This window comes from Dendropsophus ebraccatus, chromosome 2, assembly GCF_027789765.1.
Source record: "Dendropsophus ebraccatus isolate aDenEbr1 chromosome 2, aDenEbr1.pat, whole genome shotgun sequence".
NCBI classification, from domain to species: domain Eukaryota; kingdom Metazoa; phylum Chordata; class Amphibia; order Anura; family Hylidae; genus Dendropsophus; species Dendropsophus ebraccatus.
This window is the reverse complement of record NC_091455.1, coordinates 11,216,111-11,234,745: the sequence shown is the minus strand read 5'-3', so window position 1 is coordinate 11,234,745 and position 18,635 is coordinate 11,216,111. Positions and strand designations below refer to the sequence as shown.

The following is an 18,635-nucleotide window of genomic DNA, read 5'->3' as shown; positions in this document are numbered from 1 at the left end:
GAGGCTTCCTATACTAGGATCTACAGCCTGTTCTTCCAGTTGTTATGGGGGAATAGGCTGAACCTGGTCAAGAGAGAGGTTACGTACCGCACGAGGAGACTTGGGGGTTTGTCTATGGTGAACCCTGTGGTGTTCTTAGTGAACACCTTCTTGAAAGCTAACATCGCAAACCTCTGGAAAGAGAGGGCTCCTCCGTGGGTACTCTCCTGCAGGGAATGGTTTCAGCCTTTCTTCCAGGAATGGGAGACAGGAGGGCGAGTGAAGGACCTTCGTACACCCCATGGATATCTTCCGGCTTACGCTACCCCGACTCTGAAGATGATACGTCGGTGGGGTCTGGGAATGTGGGAGATCAGGACTCAGTCGAGGAAATTCCTTGACCAAAGGGTTCTGTTGACCCATTTCCAGAAGCCCCTGGCGCTCAGGGATTGCCCAGGTCGGGATCTGAGGGTTGGGTTAAGTCTTTTGAACTCAAAGAGGATCCCCCAGAAGTTTTGGGACTTGGCCTGGCGCTGCTTCCAGGGGAAGCTATATGTGAGGGACAATTTGAAGTGCAGGAGCTCCGATGATCGGGGATGTCCCTGAGAGGAGTGTGGAAATACGCTGGAAAGCATGGATCATTTCCTGCTTCATTGTCCCTTCAATATAGGGGTTTACACCAGGGTGGGCGCCTCCATAGGTTGGAGTCAGTTACTCAGCCTCACCTATCCGGAGTGGGCTTATGGGACATTCAGGAACCTGGGTGGCCGAGATCGATGCACGTTATTTCTAGTCAGCTTAGTGGTTAGGTACCACACGTGGAACGCACGGTGTCTAGTATCTACACAGCGTAGAGTCCTCTCCGAGGTGGAGGTCTGTAGGAACATCACTGGTGACCTTGGGAAGATCAGGTCTTTGGAGTATGGCAGGCTGGGTACAAGTAGGGCTTCTCTCCTCTGGAGGGGTTTTTCCTTTGCTGTGCCCTAGGTACTGAGCCCACAGGGTGAGGGACCATAATTCTGGTTAGGGACAGAGTAGATAGGGACAGAGGTAGGGAGAGTGTGAGGGTTAGATTAATATTTAAGGATAGTAGTAGGGAGAGGGTAGGGTGAATAGTCAGGGATAGGTTATAAATTATTATGGTACCCGGTCTGCCATCCTTCGATCCTGGTGGGGGGCTGTGCATGACACGTTAGCTTTTTGTTTTCTAACAAGTAATAAACAGTAAAGGGCTTACAGGCTACCGAACTTGAGCCTTGCTGTTATGTCATAATGTGTTTGTGTTATGGGATATTGTTATGGTGTATACTTCATTCTATAGTTATTGTATAAGTTCTGGGGTATAGGATAGGTTGGGTGGGGTGATGGGGGAGGGGTTCCCTGGATGGGTATTGGGGTTCTGGCATGGGTCACTGAGGGACAAAAACTGAACTCATGGACCCAGACTCATGTCCAGATTTGGGGTGTGGGAAATGGGGCTTATAGTTAGTGTAGTAGATAGGTTTATGTGTGATATGGTTGCTGTAATTTATTGATTATTATTATTATTATTATTATTATTATTATTATTATATGAGTTGCGTTATCAGTATTTGTGTCTTATAAGGCAGCCGGACCTCGTATTCTTGGGATACTTTCATAACTGTTAAAGTTGTATAGTGTATGTGTGTGTGTGTGTGTTGTTGGATGGGAGTTATGTATCTGGAAGTGGGGGGCTTGGTGGGTGACTTATGCTGGGGTGTATGTGTCTGAGTGGGGGGGGGGCTTTGTGTGTTGGGTTTGCAGGGTAGTGTGTGTGTGTGTGTGTGTGCGTGCGCGCATTATAATATAAAAAAAAAAAAAAAATTTTGGTTTTGGTCTAGACAGAGTGTCTTTACTATATTATTTCTGTGAGGTGTGAGTGTGGGGTAGGTAGTAGCGGTGGTGGGGTAGTAATAGTAGTAGTAAGGGTAAGTTGGGGGGGGGGGGGGTAGTGTTTTATTATGAAGCTGGACTGGCCGGGTGAGGCAGGTGTGAGGGATGTTTCCCTTATAGAAAATATGATTATTATTTCAGAATTTATTGATTTGTTGTTTTTGTTGTAAGCAGAAAGCTTTGTATTTGTTTTTGTTCTGGCTGATGGAGCCGCGTTTATGTTTATGTAGTTATACTTGTTAAGTTTTATATTTTTCTAATAAAAAGAATTACAGGATGTAACTCAGGATCAGTAATGTATGTACAGAGTGACCCCACCAGCAGAATAGTGAGTGCAGCTCTGGAGTGGTGATTGCAGCTCCAATTAGTTTTGGGTGTGGTCCTGCTGTGTGAGGCTGTGCCAGTCTGCTGCTCCTGAGCTCCAGGCAAGCAAGATCTGCCCCTGGGCCTGCTCTCTCCTCCCCAGGGAGGGAGCAGGTTTTCAGGCATGAGCGAGCCAAGGAGAGTCCCAACTCCTGCCCCCCGAAACAGGTCCGTGGGGGGCAGAGGAATCCAGCGACCAACAGAGGGAATACCATCAGAGGTCCAAGGGCTGAGGCGGTCTGCTAGGAGGTGCAGCGATGCTTCTCCAGCCGCCCCTGAACCAGAGGTAAGAAAGGGTAGCCGCAAGGCTACAGCAAGTTGTGGAACTACAAGTGCCAGAAGTTCTGGAACAACTATGGAAACCAGCCAGGAAAATCTGTGCAGTGACACTCCTCCTGGAGCAAGGCTGTCTGCCCATGAAGGTGTGGAGGAAGATTGGGGGGTGCAGCGGGACCAGGAGAGTGGGCAGAGTTATGGCCTACGGATTGCTGCAAGCCTCTGTGGGTATGAGGAAGCCAGGAACCAGCTGTACAAGCTCCAGGAGGAGGTATGTGCTGTAAAAGCATTGATGGACACTGCTGCTAAGCAGCAAAAGACTGAGTTATCAGCGAAAATGAAGCATCTGAAAGCTGACGTCGAATCCTCTCTCCCTGGGGAACGTATTTCCTTTGGGGGGAGGATCTGCCCAGAGTCGGGGGACAAGGAAATTGTAAATAAAGGGGATATGGATACATCTGTTTCACTAAAGAGAGGTAAACCATCGTCAGATGAGGAAGGTGGCGGGCAGGATGGTAAGGATAGTGGGAAAAAGAAAGACGTCTAACTCAATCACCCATGATGGCGGCACCCTCTCCGTTGACGCTGGCTTCCATTAATGTAGCCAGCATTAAGTCAGATACGGCTAGATTTGCGGCCTATGATTATTTTGCCCACGTTAATGCTGACATTTTCTTTTTGCAGGAGACCAGGCTAACAGACATGTCATCTATATTTAAAGCCAGAAGAGAATGGAGGAATGGGCCCTCCTACTGGTCTCTTGCGGCCGAGCCGTATAGCGGGGTGGCGGTACTTTTTGCCGCACCGGTAAAATGCCGACGGGTTATTGAGTTAGAAATGGGGAGGTGCCTGATTCTAGATGCCCTCATGAAGGGACAAGAACTTTGCCTTATTAACATCTATGGTCCACAGTCCAAGTGGGATTGGAAGTGTCTCTTTATGAGGATCAAGCCCTATCTTTTTACAAGTCGGCAGGTGGTCTTTGGAGGGGACTTCAATGCTGTCACGAGGCCCCAGGATAGGGGAGGTTCCAGAGACAAGCTGACTTATGATGGCGTCGCCCTGAATAGTATAGCTAGTGAGGCTCGCCTGGTGGATGTTCACATCCGGCATACACCAGGCCACGCGGGATTCACCTATCATAGGGGTAGTTGTAGGTCCAGGATAGACAGGTTTTATTTAAAGGAGGAAGCAGTCTCTTCAGCGGTGTCCGTTGTTGAGGTGGAGTTCTCCGACCACTGTTTAATTTTGTTTTCTCTGAATGTTACAGAGACCCCCCGGATGGGTAGAGGCTACTGGAAGCTCAATTCGTCTCTCTTGGAAGAAGCGGAAATAAGACAGTCCTTTGAGGATTTTCTTCAGAGCCAAGTACCATTGCTGGGCCTTTGTAGCAGTAAGTCAGAGTGGTGGGAGATGTTAAAAAAAAGGGTTGCGAGATTCTTCCGCCAGCTCTCGAGCCTCAGGAGCCTGGACAGGTATCGCCTGTACCAGGGCCTGAGGAAGAAACTTGAACGTCTTGTCTCGACTGGAGGTAGTCGTGATGATATCTCCAGAGTGAAAGCCTTGCTACTGAGGTGCCAGTATGATAGACACGCATCTTTGGTTTTTGAGAGGGACTACGGGAAGTACCGCTCGCCCGACCCTTACAGAAACTGCAAGATGTCAGTGAATAGTAAAATCGTCTCAGGACTGATTGATAGTACAGGATCCCTGAAAAGGTCCAGATCAGGGATCCTGGAGGTCGTCAGATCCTTTTACTCGCACCTCTTGGGAAGGAAGGATCTAGATCGGGATAAGGCCTCAGCTTTCTTGACTGAAACCGTCCCTGAACCAGGGGTAGACCCCTCTCTTGACGTTTTGACAGAGATGATCCAAGAAGAGGAAGTCAGGGTGGCTATTGATGGTCTTGCCCTCAAGAAGTCACCCGGTCCAGATGGCTTAACATCTGAGTTCTATAAGACCTTTAAGGACACTTTGGTTCCCCTCTGGACTGAGGTATTTAATGAGTGTCTCTCCTCGGGCACTCTGCCGAGGTCAATGAGGAGGTCAGCCTTGATCATCTTGTCAAAGGGTAAAGACCTGTCCCGCATTGAGAATTGGCGTCCCATAGCGCTTCTCAGTGTGGACAGAAAGATTCTGGCAAAAGTGCTGTTTAATCAGCTGGTGAAGTTTGCACCCCAGCTCCTTTCGGGGGCCCAGCATTGCTCTGTTCCAGGCCGCAGTACCTTTAGTGCTGTGCTCGGTGTCCGGGAGGCTGTGGAGCAGGGTAGGGCGGGTCACTGGAAGGGGTACTTGCTGTCCTTGGATCAGGCAAAAGCGTTTGATCGGGTTAACCACGAGTACCTCTGGTCTGTTCTTCTGAGATATGGCCTGCCGGGGGGGTTTGTTGATTGGCTTAAGACCTTGTATGCAGGGGCAGAGAGTTTCCCGCTTGTGAATGGTCGGATTGGCCGCTCTTTTGAGGTTGGGTCTGGTGTCCGTCAGGGTTGCCCTTTGAGCCCACTGTTGTACGTGTTTGCAGTTGATCCTTTCCTTGGGAGGATTGATTGTGGACCGTTGACGGGGGTAAGAATGGACCCTGCGGTGCCGGATTCCACTCTTAGGGTGGTAGCGTACACCGATGATGTCACCATATTCGTCTCCTCGTAAGAGGAGGTGCAGTGTGTGATGTCAGAGGTGAAGCGCTACTCAGAGGCATCTGGGTCCAAGATCAACCAGGATAAGTGTGAGAGTCTCTGGCTGGGAGGTGGAGATCCTGGATTTGATCTCCCGGACACCCTTCCAGAGCCCCAGGAGTTTGCAAAAGTTCTCGGCATCGAATTCGGCCAAGGGGATTACCCCAAACAAAACTGGGACAGCAGGCTTAAGATCGCCGCTCAGAGGGTGGATCAGTGGAAGGGTTGGTCTTTGACCCTCAGGGAAAGGGTTAACCTGATCAAAACTTTCCTGCTCTCTTTGCTGATATATCTGGGCAGTGTTTGCATTTTGCCAGAGCCGCTCTGGACTCGGGTCTACAGTGTGTTCTTCCAACTGTTATGGGGGAATAGACTGAACCTAGTCAAGAGGGAGGTTACTTACCGTACGAGGAGACAAGGGGGGTTGTGTATGGTCAACCCCGTGGTGTTCCTGGTGAATACCTTTCTTAAGACCAACATTGCAAACCTCTGGAAAGAGAGGGCTCCTCCGTGGGTATTCTCCTGTAGGGGATGGTTTCGGCCTTTCTTCCAGGAATGGGAGACAGGAGGGCAAGTGAAGGATCTCCGCACACCACACGGACATCTTCCGGCTTATGCTACCCTGGTTCTGAAGGTCATTCGTCGGTGGGGTTCGGGGATGTGGGAGATTAGGACTCTCGAGGAAATTCCTTGACAATAGGGTCCTGTCATCCCATTTCCAAAAACCGCTGGCGCTCAAGGATTGCCCAAGCCGGGATCTGGAGGTTGGTTTGGGCCTATTGAATTCCATCAGGATCCCCTTGAAGTTTTGGGACTTGGCTTGGCGCTGCTTCCATGGGAAACTGTATGTGAGGGACAATCTGAAGTGCAGGAGCTCTGAGGATCGGGGATGTCCCCGGGAGGAGTGTGGAGGCATGCTGGAAAGCATGGAGCATTTTCTGCTTCATTGTCCCTTTAATACAGAGGTTTACAACAGGGTGGGCGCTTCCATCGGGTGGCCCAGGTTGGCCCGTCTCTCCTATGCGGAATGGGCCTATGGAGCATTCAGAAACCTTGGTGGCTGGGACCGGAGCACTTTATTCCTAGTCAGCATAGTGGTCAGGTACCACACGTGGAGTGCACAGTGTTTAGTGTCGACACAACGTAAAATCCTCCCTGTGGATGAGGTGGTTAGGGGCACAGCACCCCCTGTGGATGAGGTGATTAGGGGCACAGTGCCCCCTGTGGATGAGGTGATTAGGGGCACAGCGCCCCCTGTGGATGAGGTGGTTAGGGGCACACTCGGTGACCTGGTGAAGGTGCGTTCTCTGGAGTACGAGAGGCTGGGGGCTGGTAGGGCCTCTTGTCTTTGGAGGGGCTTTGCCTATAAGGTCCCTTAGCCTGCGTCTCCTCTCCTGGTGGTGGGCTGATGCTGGCACCTTAGTCTTTTGTTTTGTGCTGTAGAGATACTGGAGTATAGGGCTTGCAGGCACTGATCTTGGGCTTTCGGGCTGTGTGTGGGGCTGAGAAGTCTCATTATTGTTGGGTTTAGTATGTTATATATTTTTGTATTGTGATTGTCTTTGTATGTTTGTATAAATTGTATATACTGTATATATTATATATGTTTTGTTTGCCCCTGGGGTTGGGGTTTAGTGATAGGTTGGGTGGTGGGTAAAAGGGGGGAGGGGGCTTCTGTGGGACTTTGTTGGGACTTTTATATATATAAATAATCCTGGGCTGGTTCATGGACGTCCGTGATCATGTACTGGGGGCATGGGATGCGGGACCAGCTCAGGGCCAAAAAAAAAAATAAATTAAAAATATATGTATTGTTTAGTTGTAGGTTATTATTTTGTATCGTGTCTTGTTTAGTTTTAGTTTATTTGTGTAATGATGTCTTGTTTAGTTGGTGTTGGGTTGAGTAGAATTGTGTCTGTGGTATTAGGTTGTGCACAATGCAACTGGGCCAGGGGGTTCTCATTTAGTTATTTATATAGGTGTATAGTATATAGAAGTGTATTGTATATAGTAGTGTATATAGGTGTGTTTATAGGTGTATAGTATATAGTAGTATATATAGGTTTGTATATAGTAGTGTATATAGTTTATTAATATGTTTAGCTAAATAGTTTATATTGTGTATATATTGTATATAGGTATATGGGTGTATATAGGTATATGGGTGTATATAGGTATATGGGTGTATATATTGTATATAGGTATATGGGTTGTATGTGTGGAGGAATGAGTGTGGGGATGGACCGGTGCTTTATGTTATGGTTTCATTTTTCTATTGTTTTGTTCTGGTCAGATATGATGTGTTATTTCTGTATTTATTGTTATGTTTAAAATTTTAATAAAAGAAAAACAGGATGTAACTCAGGATCAGTAATGTAATGTATGTACACAGTGACCTCACCAGCAGAATAGTGAGTGCAGCTCTGGAGTATAATACAGGATGTAACTCAGGATCAGTAATGTAATGTATGTATACAGTTACCTCACCAGCAGAATAGTGAGTGCAGCTCTGGAGTATAATACAGGATGTAACTCAGCAGGGAATTCACTTTCTTTTAGTCCTAACTCGAGGATTTTACCCCTTTAACTATTTTTTTTTTGTAAATGTTAAGACAAATTGGCATAAAGGGGAGTGGCAGCCCAGTGGAGTACAGCAGGGCGCTGATCTGTAGGGATATGGCCGGGGTGCACACACTTATCCTGTAGGATTGATCATTGCTTGGTTGTTATTCCATCCTGATAGGATTTATATGGCAGGTACCTGCAGAAATAAGAAATGATTGTATCGGGTGGAGTCATACTCACCGCTCGCTCCATGTTGACATCAGCTCCACTTTTCAGCAGAATCTCGGCCACTTTCTCGCCATCTTTTATCCGTGCTGCAATGTGTAGCGGCGTCTCCTCGTCCTGAGGGATAAGCGATATCTTTGTTAAAGAGACAGGATGCCTAATCACTATGTAATAAAAAGTCCCACAGATTTGTCAGTGGATTTTATAGACTCTTATCTACATTTTAAACATTTCCCTCTATGTGATAGTTAACAGATTTACAAATCCCCATATTTACCAAAAATGACTCCTTACTCCAGAACAAAAACTGTAAAATCTTGGCCACTAGGTGTCTCCCTTCAATGTAACCTGCTGTATCCACCACCTGTTGTCATAGGAATTCTGTCTCCAGCAGCAGAGAAACCAAGACGGAACACAAGAATTGTGGGTGGGGCTTAGTGCAGCAATAGAACACAGGAAGTGGGGAACAGGAATTAGATTAGAGGGGAGAACGCCCGGACTGTGTGCATGCTTCCTGAGCATGACTGCCTCCTCCAAAGGGCCCTTGTTGTGTTCACCAGAGGATCCATTCTGTGCATGAAAGGCAATTCAATGTTTCCCTTTTATCTCTGATAAGTTATAACGTTTGGGGAAATTGTCTCTTGTGTGTATATATACCGGTGTTTTTATTATGTACCCAGTGCTGCCTGCTGAATGTATTCACCTCTTCTCTCCTCCTTTTTATCATCATCACCATCAGCAGTTGATTGCTTAGACCAGGGCTACTTTTATCATGCAATAAGGTAGCTTCTTTGGCTTAATCCTCTCTGTTGCTGTTTGTTCCCTGCTTAGATCAAGGCTACTTTTGTCACGTAACCCCTCCCTTGCTGTTATCCTTTTTTTACTCTATTTAGTCATCATTTGGTACAATGATATAATTGTGGTGGGCGCTGCAGCGCTGCAACCAGTCACTTGCTAGATGTTACTGTGTGACGCCACTACTGTAGTGGTTGGTCGGTGGAGTATAGCTTAGCCAGGAGGGAGGCTGTGGTGACGCCAGTGATAACTCAGCACACAGGACAGGGGGGGGATTATTACTATGGGGACAGCACACGGGGGATTATTACTATGGGGGCAGCACAGGGGGGATTATTACTATGGGGCAGAGCACATGGAGGATTATTACTATGGGGACAGAGCACAGGGGGGATTATTACTATGGGGACAGGGCACGGGCGGGTATTACTCTGGGTACATTATTACTATGGGGAAAGCACAGGGGGGATTTTTAATATTGGGGCAGCACGGGGGGATTATTAATGTGGGGACAGTACAGGGGATATTATTACTATGAAGACAGAGCACAGAGGGGATTATAACTATGAGGACAGCACAGGGAGAATTATTACTGTGGGGATATCAATGGGGAGATTATTACTATGGGGACAGCACAGGAGGGATAATTACTAAGGGGCAGAGCATGGGGGATTATTACTATGGGGACAGCACATGGGGGAATTATTACTATGGGGACAAAGCACAGGGGAGGATTATTACTATTGGGACAGTGCACAGGGGGATTATTACAATGGGGACAGAGCATAGGGGGGATTATTACTATGGGGACAGAGCACAGGGGAGGATTATTACTATTGGGACAGAGCACAGGGGGGATTATTACTATATTGGGACACAGCAGGAGACATTATTACTATATGGGGGTACAGCAGGAGGCATTATTACTATATGGGGGCACAGCAGGAGACATTATTACTATATGGGGGTACAGCAGGAGGCATTATTACTATATAGGGCACATCAAAGGGCATTATTACTATATGGGGGCACAGCAGAGGGCATTATTACTATATGGGGGCACAGCAGGATGCATTATTACTATATAGGGGCACAGCAGGGGACACTGTTACTATATGGGGGTACAGCAGGGGATGCTACATACAGGGGGCAACCCACATACCTACTGACTTTACTGCACATGACACAAAAAAGTGAAAGTTGTAAAAGTGCGGAGCCTAAGATGTTTGTCTTGCAGATTCAAAAGAGATGAATTGTTGCTGCAAGAAATCATCATGGTGGTCCGGGCCAGATGGAGAGAAAACGGAAAGTGACGCCTCAGAACAAAGAAGACGTCACTGTGAGTCACTGAATGACATTTTTTTTACCCCAAGTTGAAAAGGGTTGAATAACACTGTCAGGAAGTATCAGGTAGATTGCTGGAAGTTGTAGTTTTGCAACAGCTGCTCAGTAACAGGTTGAAGAACACAAGTTTATAGCATTGTTCTTCAGTCTATTGCTTTCTGGCTGTTGCAAAACAATACTTTGGAGGTTATCAGTGCATGATAGGAGTTGCAGTTTTGCCATAGGATAGACCTCTGGTTTATACATAAAGGGATGAAACTCCAGCTGCATATAACAGCCCTGAATGATCCCTGTAAAGTTCTTACAGTGTTTGTAATAAAAGGAAACTAGAGTTTTTATGATTTGGGGCAAATAAATGAATGCGCCCTGCGGGGCTGAGATGAGTCACTTCTTTGATTTCATAGTCTCATAAAGGGTGTCATAAATGGAAGAGGTAACACAAAGCACTTACTCCTCTTTCTGATGGAGCCAGTCCTATAAAACCATCAGATACATTCCTTACTATATTGTATCAGTGTGTGGGACTTTGTCGCCATCAAGTGGCAGCATTAGGCAACTACAGCAAGCGGGCAAAATACAGCATTCTGGCTGAAAGCTGCAGTAGTCATCTCTTAAATGTTGCTGATTTGTTGCTACTCTGTTTTCTATTTATTTTTTAAACATTTATGAAACTTTTTATTTTTTTAGTCCCACAATGGAAATCGACCATCTAATCGAGCACTAATATCTCAGTTCTGGTGTCCTTCCATAGACCTCTGGATGCAGCTGTCAGCCTTATAACACAGCTACTACCCCCTATATATAGAGCAGCTCCTGTGCCTGCTCAACACTATTCCAACATGAGCATTTTTATATAGTCAACTGTCAGGATGCAATCCTTAAAGGGTTTCCTGGGATTGATGATATCACATTGGTGGAGGGTCCAACTCCTGACATTCCCAACAATCTTCAGGCCTCATACTGTCCAATGATAACAACCTCTTTAAATTTTTTTCCAGGACCAAAAATTGAAGATGTATGCTTACTATAGCTTAGGATAGACCATCAAACTCCTGATTCCTGACATCATTGACTACTGAGCACAGCGCCATACTTCTGGTAGTGGCAATGCCTGGTACTGAAGCTCAGTCTCTTTCCATTGAATGGCACTGAGCTGCAATACAAGGCACGGCCACCAACAAAAGAGTGGTGCTGTGGGTTGTAATTAGTAAAAGGTGTAATAAAGGGGTACTCCGGGGAAAAATTATTTCAAATCAACTAGTGTCAGAAAGTTATATAGATTTGTAATTAACTTCTATAAAAAAAAAAAATCTCCCGTCTACCAGTACTTCAGTTGCTGTATGTCCTGCAGGAAGTGGTGTATTCTTTCCAGTCTGACACAGTGCTCTCTGCTGCCACCTCTGTCCGTGACAGGAACTGTCCAGTGCAGCATCAAATCCCGATAGAAAACCTCTCCTGCTCTGGACAGTTCCTGACATGGACAGAGGTGGCAGCAGAGAGCACTGTGTCAGACTGGAGAGAATACACCACTTCCTGTAGGACATACAGCAGCTGATAAGTACTAGATGACGGGAGATTTTTAAATATAAGTTTATTACAAATCTATATAACTCTGACACTAGTTGATTTGAAAAAAAAAATTTTTTTTTTGAAGGAGTATCCCTTTAAGAGTCATTTCACCATTCTCAGGATGATCCATACTAAAGATACATCATTTTTAAAGAGGTTGCAATCTTTTTAACAATTCCTTTTTTCTTCTGAGGTCCAAATAACAGGATTTCCCTCTGATCTGAGCTCAGATGTCTGCTGTAAAGTGTGAGAAAACCTGTGTAACTTCCCCACAGCGCCACCACAGGGAAAAATAAAGTATTACGCAGCTTTCAATACAATCAGTGGGAAGTTCTTTTTTTTTTTCAGGACATTCTGGGTCCCCCAGAGTAATAGACACTCTTTGTGGCCCCTCTTGCTAATAGATGAGGATGCTAAAGGAGGACCCCCAACTATTAACTATAAATATTGAATAGGGCAGCTTTCCTGGGCCCTTTGCGCTCTCACCTTCCCTCCTTTGGGTTGCACTTGTGCTCCGAAGCCCAGCAGCGTCTGGACCACCTGAGGTTTGCAGTTCTCCGTAGCAATGTGAAGCGCAGTGTAATTCTCCTTGGTTCTCGCATCCACCTGTGCCCCCTTCTGTAACAGAGCCTTTACCACAGCAGTGTGCCCCCTCCTGGCCGCTGCATGGAGACACAGGGCCCCTGACTAAAGGGTTAAGAAGGACACTATGTATTCTTATAGAACACCAACACAGTAGTAATAATAATAATAATAATAATAATAATAATAATAATGATAATAATAATGTTAATAATAATTATTATTATATACACAATGGGATTAAATTATGTTCATTATATGATGGGTTTATCTTTAGATTTAACCATAGAAGAGGCAAGCTTAGGGAATTCCCCACGTTATATGCGCTTCCACACACTAAAGGCTGCCTATCTACAGCCCATGTGCATCTGAAAAGTAAATTTAGCTTTTTCTCAGGTCCTCAGGGGTGGGGCTTATAACTAAGCCCCTCCCCCGAGCAGCTGCTTAAATATTTATATGTAAATGATACATTCTCATGATCTGATCTGCACAATTTGAATCAGAAGTGAGTATATTCTTACAGTGATTCAAAGCGCCCACTGACTGCACATTGTGCATCGATCCCATACCCACCTTATTAGGCATATGGAGCAGGACGCCCTTCTTCAGGAAGGTAAGCGCGGTTTCTTGATGTCCGCACTGTGAGGCGATGTGCAGGAGCGTGTCACCATCCTAGGAGACAAAAAGCACTAAGGATGATGGAGCTGCTCGTCCTGGAAATATGTGGGAGGAGCTATGTGACGCTAGTGCAGCGTGCCAGAAACTGAGCTCGATATTCTCACCTTGGTCCGCGCTAAAACATTGGCCCGAAACTTCTCTGTGAGGAGCTCGACTATCCCGCTGTGTCCTCTCTCTGCTGCAATGTGCAGGGGAGATCTGTCCATCTATAGGAAACACAGGGCGGAGGTGAGAAACCAAGGGCCCGATCTAGTGCCATTCCTTTTTTTATGCCTCATCAGCTGGGATATCATCCTATATAATACCGTCTGTTAAGCTGGTCTATCTGTAGTGTCCCAATGTGTCACTACTGCACTTTATTCTCTTCCAGTTGACACCCAAGGTTGCTTGCCCTCCCTGACTGTCTTGCACCTATGTTTTCCATGTAAACTTTCCATGTAAACCAGAATCAAGTCATTGGTCCCAGGTTGTGGCCTGCTAAGCCTTTAGCAGGGCAACTACCAGGGGAATTCACCTGTTCACGTCTGCAGGGGCTGATCAAGTTTGTTTCAGGAAATTCTAAAGTCCTAAAGGATTGTCCGCAGTGGTTGGAAAAGCAGCAAGCAGCCGAGTCGCCCCACTGCCTTTCGCTGGATCGCCTTGTGTAACCTCCAGGGATTAGCTACGTCCGGTTGTTGAAGCCGGGGCCCTGTGTTCTTGGATCTGGGACGTCATGATTTCTTGCAGCAAGAGGCAGCATAGAAGAGCTGTCAGTATGGACATCTATTTCTATGTAAAGTCTCCACAGTCCCCAAACAGGGTTGTGGACTTAATGGACAGGTCCCCTTGGTAGCCCCCTAGTCCTCTGTGCAAGTAAAGTCAAGTTAAAGGGGTTATCCAGAATTAGAAAAAGCGCCACCCCCATCCTTGGGTTGTGTGTGGTATTGCAGTTTAGCTCCATTCACTTCAATGAAATTAAGCGCCCCCCCCCCCCTCAAATTTATGACAAGAGGGGTGCTGTTTCTGGAAGAAAGTGGTCATGACCTCTGCAAAACCACAATTATGTGCAATCGTTTGTCAAAATCTGTACTGTCACTTTAAGAATCATTACAAGTAAAGTTACTCCAGTGGTTACTTACCTGGGACCCTATCTTCATTTACTTGCACAACACTGCGAGGGATTACCCATTTAAAGGGATCAAGGGAGGCTTGCACCGCTAAGGCCCTGTGACATGTGCCGCAGCCCTAGCCAACACCACCTGGCTACCTCTGGGTCACTGCTTATCTACTTTTGTCCCATGTAATACTATCTGGTGAGCTGGTGTATCTATGTTATCTATGTTAGATAGGCTTAAATACCAATAAGGTGTGATACTATCCTAAATAAGCAAAAAGGACAATACAATGTGTCATAGAAAGATCCAGCACATTACCTGGTCTGTAATGTTGGCGTTGGCCTTACATTGATGAAGGAACTTCACCATCATCTCATCTCCTTCCCAGGCTGCAATGTGTAGGGGGGTCTGACCCCCACCCTGTATGACAAGATGTACAATTACTGGTGATAGATTAGATTAGAATAGATAGATAGATAGATAGATAGAGAGATAGGAGATAGATAGATAGATAGATAGATAGATAGGAGATAGATAGATAGATAGATAGATAGATAGGAGATAGATAGATAGATAGGAGATAGATAGATAGATAGGAGATAGATAGGAGATAGGAGATAGATAGGAGATAGATAGGAGATAGGAGATAGATAGATAGATAGATAGATTTGGATAGATAGATAGATAGATAGATAGATAGGAGATAGATAGGAGATAGATTTGGATAGATAGATAGATAGATAGGAGATAGGAGATAGATAGATAGATAGATAGATAGGAGATAGATAGATAGATAGATAGATAGGAGATAGATAGGAGATAGATAGATAGGAGATAGATAGGAGATAGATTTGGATAGATAGATAGATAGATAGATAGATAGATAGATAGATAGGAGATAGATAGGAGATAGATAGATAGATAGATAGATTATAGATAGATAGGAGATAGATAGATAGATAGATAGATAGACAGACAGACAGACAGACAGATAGATAGATAGATAGACAGACAGATAGATAGACAGATAGATAGGAGATAGATAGGAGATAGATTGATAGGAGATAGATAGATAGGAGATAGATAGATAAGAGATAGATAGATAGGAGATAGATAGATAGATAATAGATTGATAGGAGATAGATAGGAGATAGATAGATAGATAGATAGATAGGAGATAGATAGATAGATAGATAGGAGATAGATAGATAGATAATAGATTGATAGGAGATAGATAGATAGATAGTAGATAGATTGATAGGAGACAGATACCGTACTTACATTCTGACAGTCCACAGAGGCTCCATGCTCTATAAGGAGTTTGGCCAGGTCCACGTCTCGCTTTCTACAACATGTATGGAGGGCGCAGTCCCCATCTCTCTGTTAGTGACAGGCAGCACGTTAACATGTTATAGCCCGGAGACACTGCAGAAACAATGCACCAAAGCAGCAGACATGACAGCGCTCGGCTTTTCCCATCGCTCCCCTGGATCGTGATTGATATAGCGGGGGGGGGGGGGGGGTATTCCCACCACTGCGCCACCCAGAGGCTGCTGTCACACATGGCAGTTTTTGAGACAAAACTATGAGTGGATTCAAAAAGAACAGGGACTATAAAGGAGGGAACTGCTGCTCTGGACAGTTCCTAAAATGGACACAGGTGGCAGCAGAGAGCACTGTCAACTTTTTTTTCCCCAGGGTACCCCTTTAAATTCCTGAAAACCCTCTATATAAATCTCAGCTCTTCTACCTGCTGTATGGCCGCTCTCCCCCCTCTCCTTACCTTACTGGTAGCTCTGAGCTGGGCATCAGTGTGAGCGGAGAGGAGCTCCTTACAGATCCCCAGATTACCCGACTCAATGGCCAAGACCAGCGGGATACAGCCGTCCTAGAGACGAGACAACAGAGACTGCAATAATCTGATGATAATACAGGACCAAGGGTCTACTGAGGGGGCGTTATCTATCTATCTATCTATCTATCTATTATCTATCTATCTATTATCTATCTATCTATCTATCTATCTATCTATCTATCTATCTCCTATCTATCTATTTATCTATCTATCATCTATCTATCTATCTATCTCCTATCTATCTATCTATCTCCTATCTATCTATCTATCTATCTGTCTCCTATCTATCTATCTCCTATCTATCTATCTATCTATCTATCTATCTATTATCTATCTATCTATCTATCTATCTATCTCCTATCTATCTATCTATCTGTCTCCTATCTATCTATCTCCTATCTATCTATCTATCTATCTATCTATCTATCTATCTATTTATCTATCATCTATCTATCTGTCTGTCTATCTATCTATCTCCTATCTATCTATCTATCTATTTATCTATCATCTATCTATCTGTCTGTCTATCTATCTATCTCCTATCTATCTATCTATCTATTTATCTATCATCTATCTATCTCCATTATATCTATCTATTTGTCTATCTATTTGTGGTGTCCAACTGTTAGGGTTCTTTGCACCTGTCAAAAAGCTTTTCTCTCTGAGTGGTGGATGAGGTATCAAGTTTCCCCACTAGGTGCCAGTGTTTTCTATCTTAGTATGTATTTCTATGCACAGCTGATAGAAGGTTGTACCATGTGTTATGTGCTGACCACTAGTTGGTGCTCTTTTCTTTTCTACCTGTCCCCTTTTACCTTTCTTCTGCACACACTCATCACCACCACTCACAGGCAGGCATACAAAAAGGCCCCTGTAGGAGGAGTTACTGGTGGAGGAAGTGCAGTTAGTTCTAGTCTGATTCTCAGTGACAAAGAACACACAAAACAAAGTTCCTGCAGAAGCGGGGCCAGGACCCTTGGCAGGGACAGTTCAGTTCCCTGACAAGGGGTCTAGCCACCAGAGTGAGCAGATGCAGCTAAAGCCAACGACTTCTTCTATGCAAACTACTATATTCACTATGCAGTGCTAAACACTAACAAGGGAGAGTAGTCACCAAGGAACACCCTGATCCACACTAGGAACACATTTAGGAAGTGCAGAGCAGTATCCTGAAAAAATAGGAACCGACCTCAGTAGGACAAAGCAACCAGTATATAAAAGTCTACGTATCCTACTGCGCAGTGCAGGACAAAGCAACCAGTATATAAAGGTCTATGTACCCTACTGCACAGTGCAGGTAACTAGGAAGACTCGGCCTCCTAGCTACACCAAGATAACCACAGCTGGGGTTTGTACTACCCTACTGGGATAGGTTCTATGATACCAGAGGGCAGAAGGCAGTCAGACATTGTCTAAAAGTGAGTACGAGTATCACATCACAAAGATCTCTATCAAGGTTCCATCAGAGTACAAAGCTACACTGGGTTGGGGCTCCTCTGGCAAACTCCTCTTCTCTGCTCTTTAATCTTTACTCTACAATCACTACTACAATCACCTCTTCTACTCTTCTCAAGCACCTACCTCAAGTTCAGCATTAAAGTATGTATCAAAATTATTCTCTGTAATACTGCAAAACTTCCAGTAAAGTTGTTATATTTTTATACTAAGGCACGGGCAGTGGCGTAGCCACCGTGGTCGCGGGGGTCGCCGCCGCGACCGGGCCCGCCACAAGGGGGGCCCGCGGGGCCCCCCGATCAATCACTCTTGTGACCGCAAGCATTGTTTTGCTTACGGTCACAAGAGTCGGGCTCCGTCTTTCCCACGGCTGCTGCGCGACTGCCGGGGGTGTCGCGTCTTACCCCCGGCAGCGCGCGCATCCCAGAACTCCCTGCGCGCCTTGGGCCCTGACTTCCGGTTTCCGGCGCGCAGGGAGTTCTGGGATGCGCGCGCTGCCGGGGATAAGACGCGACACCCCCGGCAGCCGCGCAGCAGCCGGGGACAGACCGAAGGCGAAGGAGTGAGGATCAACGTGGGAGCGCGATGTCAGGTGAGTTAAGTTTTGTTTTTTTATCAGGAGGGGGCCATCTATGAGGGTGGGGGGAAAGAGGGGGCCATCTATAAGGGAGGAGGGGGGGTGAAGGGGACCATCTATGAGGGTGGGGGGAAAGAGGGGGCCATCTATAAGGGAGGAGGGGGGGGGTGAAGGGGGCCATCTATAAGGGAGGAGGGGGGGTGAAGGGGGCCATCTATGAGGGTGGGGGGAAAGAGGGGGCCATCTATGAGGGTGGGGGTAAAGAGGGGGCCATCTATGAGGGTGGGGGGAAAGAGGGGGCCATCTATAAGGGAGGAGGGGGGGTGAAGGGGGCCATCTATAAGGGAGGAGGGGGGGTGAAGGGGGCCATCTATAAGGGAGGAGGGGGGGTGAAGGGGACCATCTATGAGGGTGGGGGGAAAGAGGGGGCCATCTATGAGGGTGGGGGGAAAGAGGGGGCCATCTATGAGGGTGGGGGGGGAAGGAGGGGGCCATCTATGAGGGTGGGGGGGAAGGAGGGGGGCATCTATGAGGGTGGGGGGGAAGGAGGGGGCCATCTATGAGGGTGGGGGGGAAGGAGGGGGGCATCTATGAGGGTGGGGGGAAAGAGGGGGGCCATCTATGAGGGTGGGGGGAAGGAGGGGGCCATCTATGAGGGTGGGGGGAAAGAGGGGGCCATCTATGAGGGT

The 18,635-nt window shown here is 46.3% G+C and overlaps 1 protein-coding gene across 1 annotated transcript in view; it reads right to left on the bottom strand.

Moving 5' to 3' along the window:
• Window positions 1–18,635, bottom strand: part of LOC138784100 (serine/threonine-protein phosphatase 6 regulatory ankyrin repeat subunit B-like) — a 75,442-nt gene that overhangs the window by 32,714 nt on the left and 24,093 nt on the right. Inside the window, exons 5-11 of the mRNA XM_069959616.1 lie at window positions 15,843–15,947; window positions 15,341–15,439; window positions 14,378–14,479; window positions 13,070–13,171; window positions 12,861–12,959; window positions 12,192–12,392; window positions 8,013–8,114 (exon numbers count right to left, since the gene is read on the bottom strand). Coding sequence (XP_069815717.1) covers window positions 8,013–8,114; window positions 12,192–12,392; window positions 12,861–12,959; window positions 13,070–13,171; window positions 14,378–14,479; window positions 15,341–15,439; window positions 15,843–15,947 — 810 coding nt within the window. The remainder of the gene's footprint in view (window positions 1–8,012; window positions 8,115–12,191; window positions 12,393–12,860; window positions 12,960–13,069; window positions 13,172–14,377; window positions 14,480–15,340; window positions 15,440–15,842; window positions 15,948–18,635) is intronic.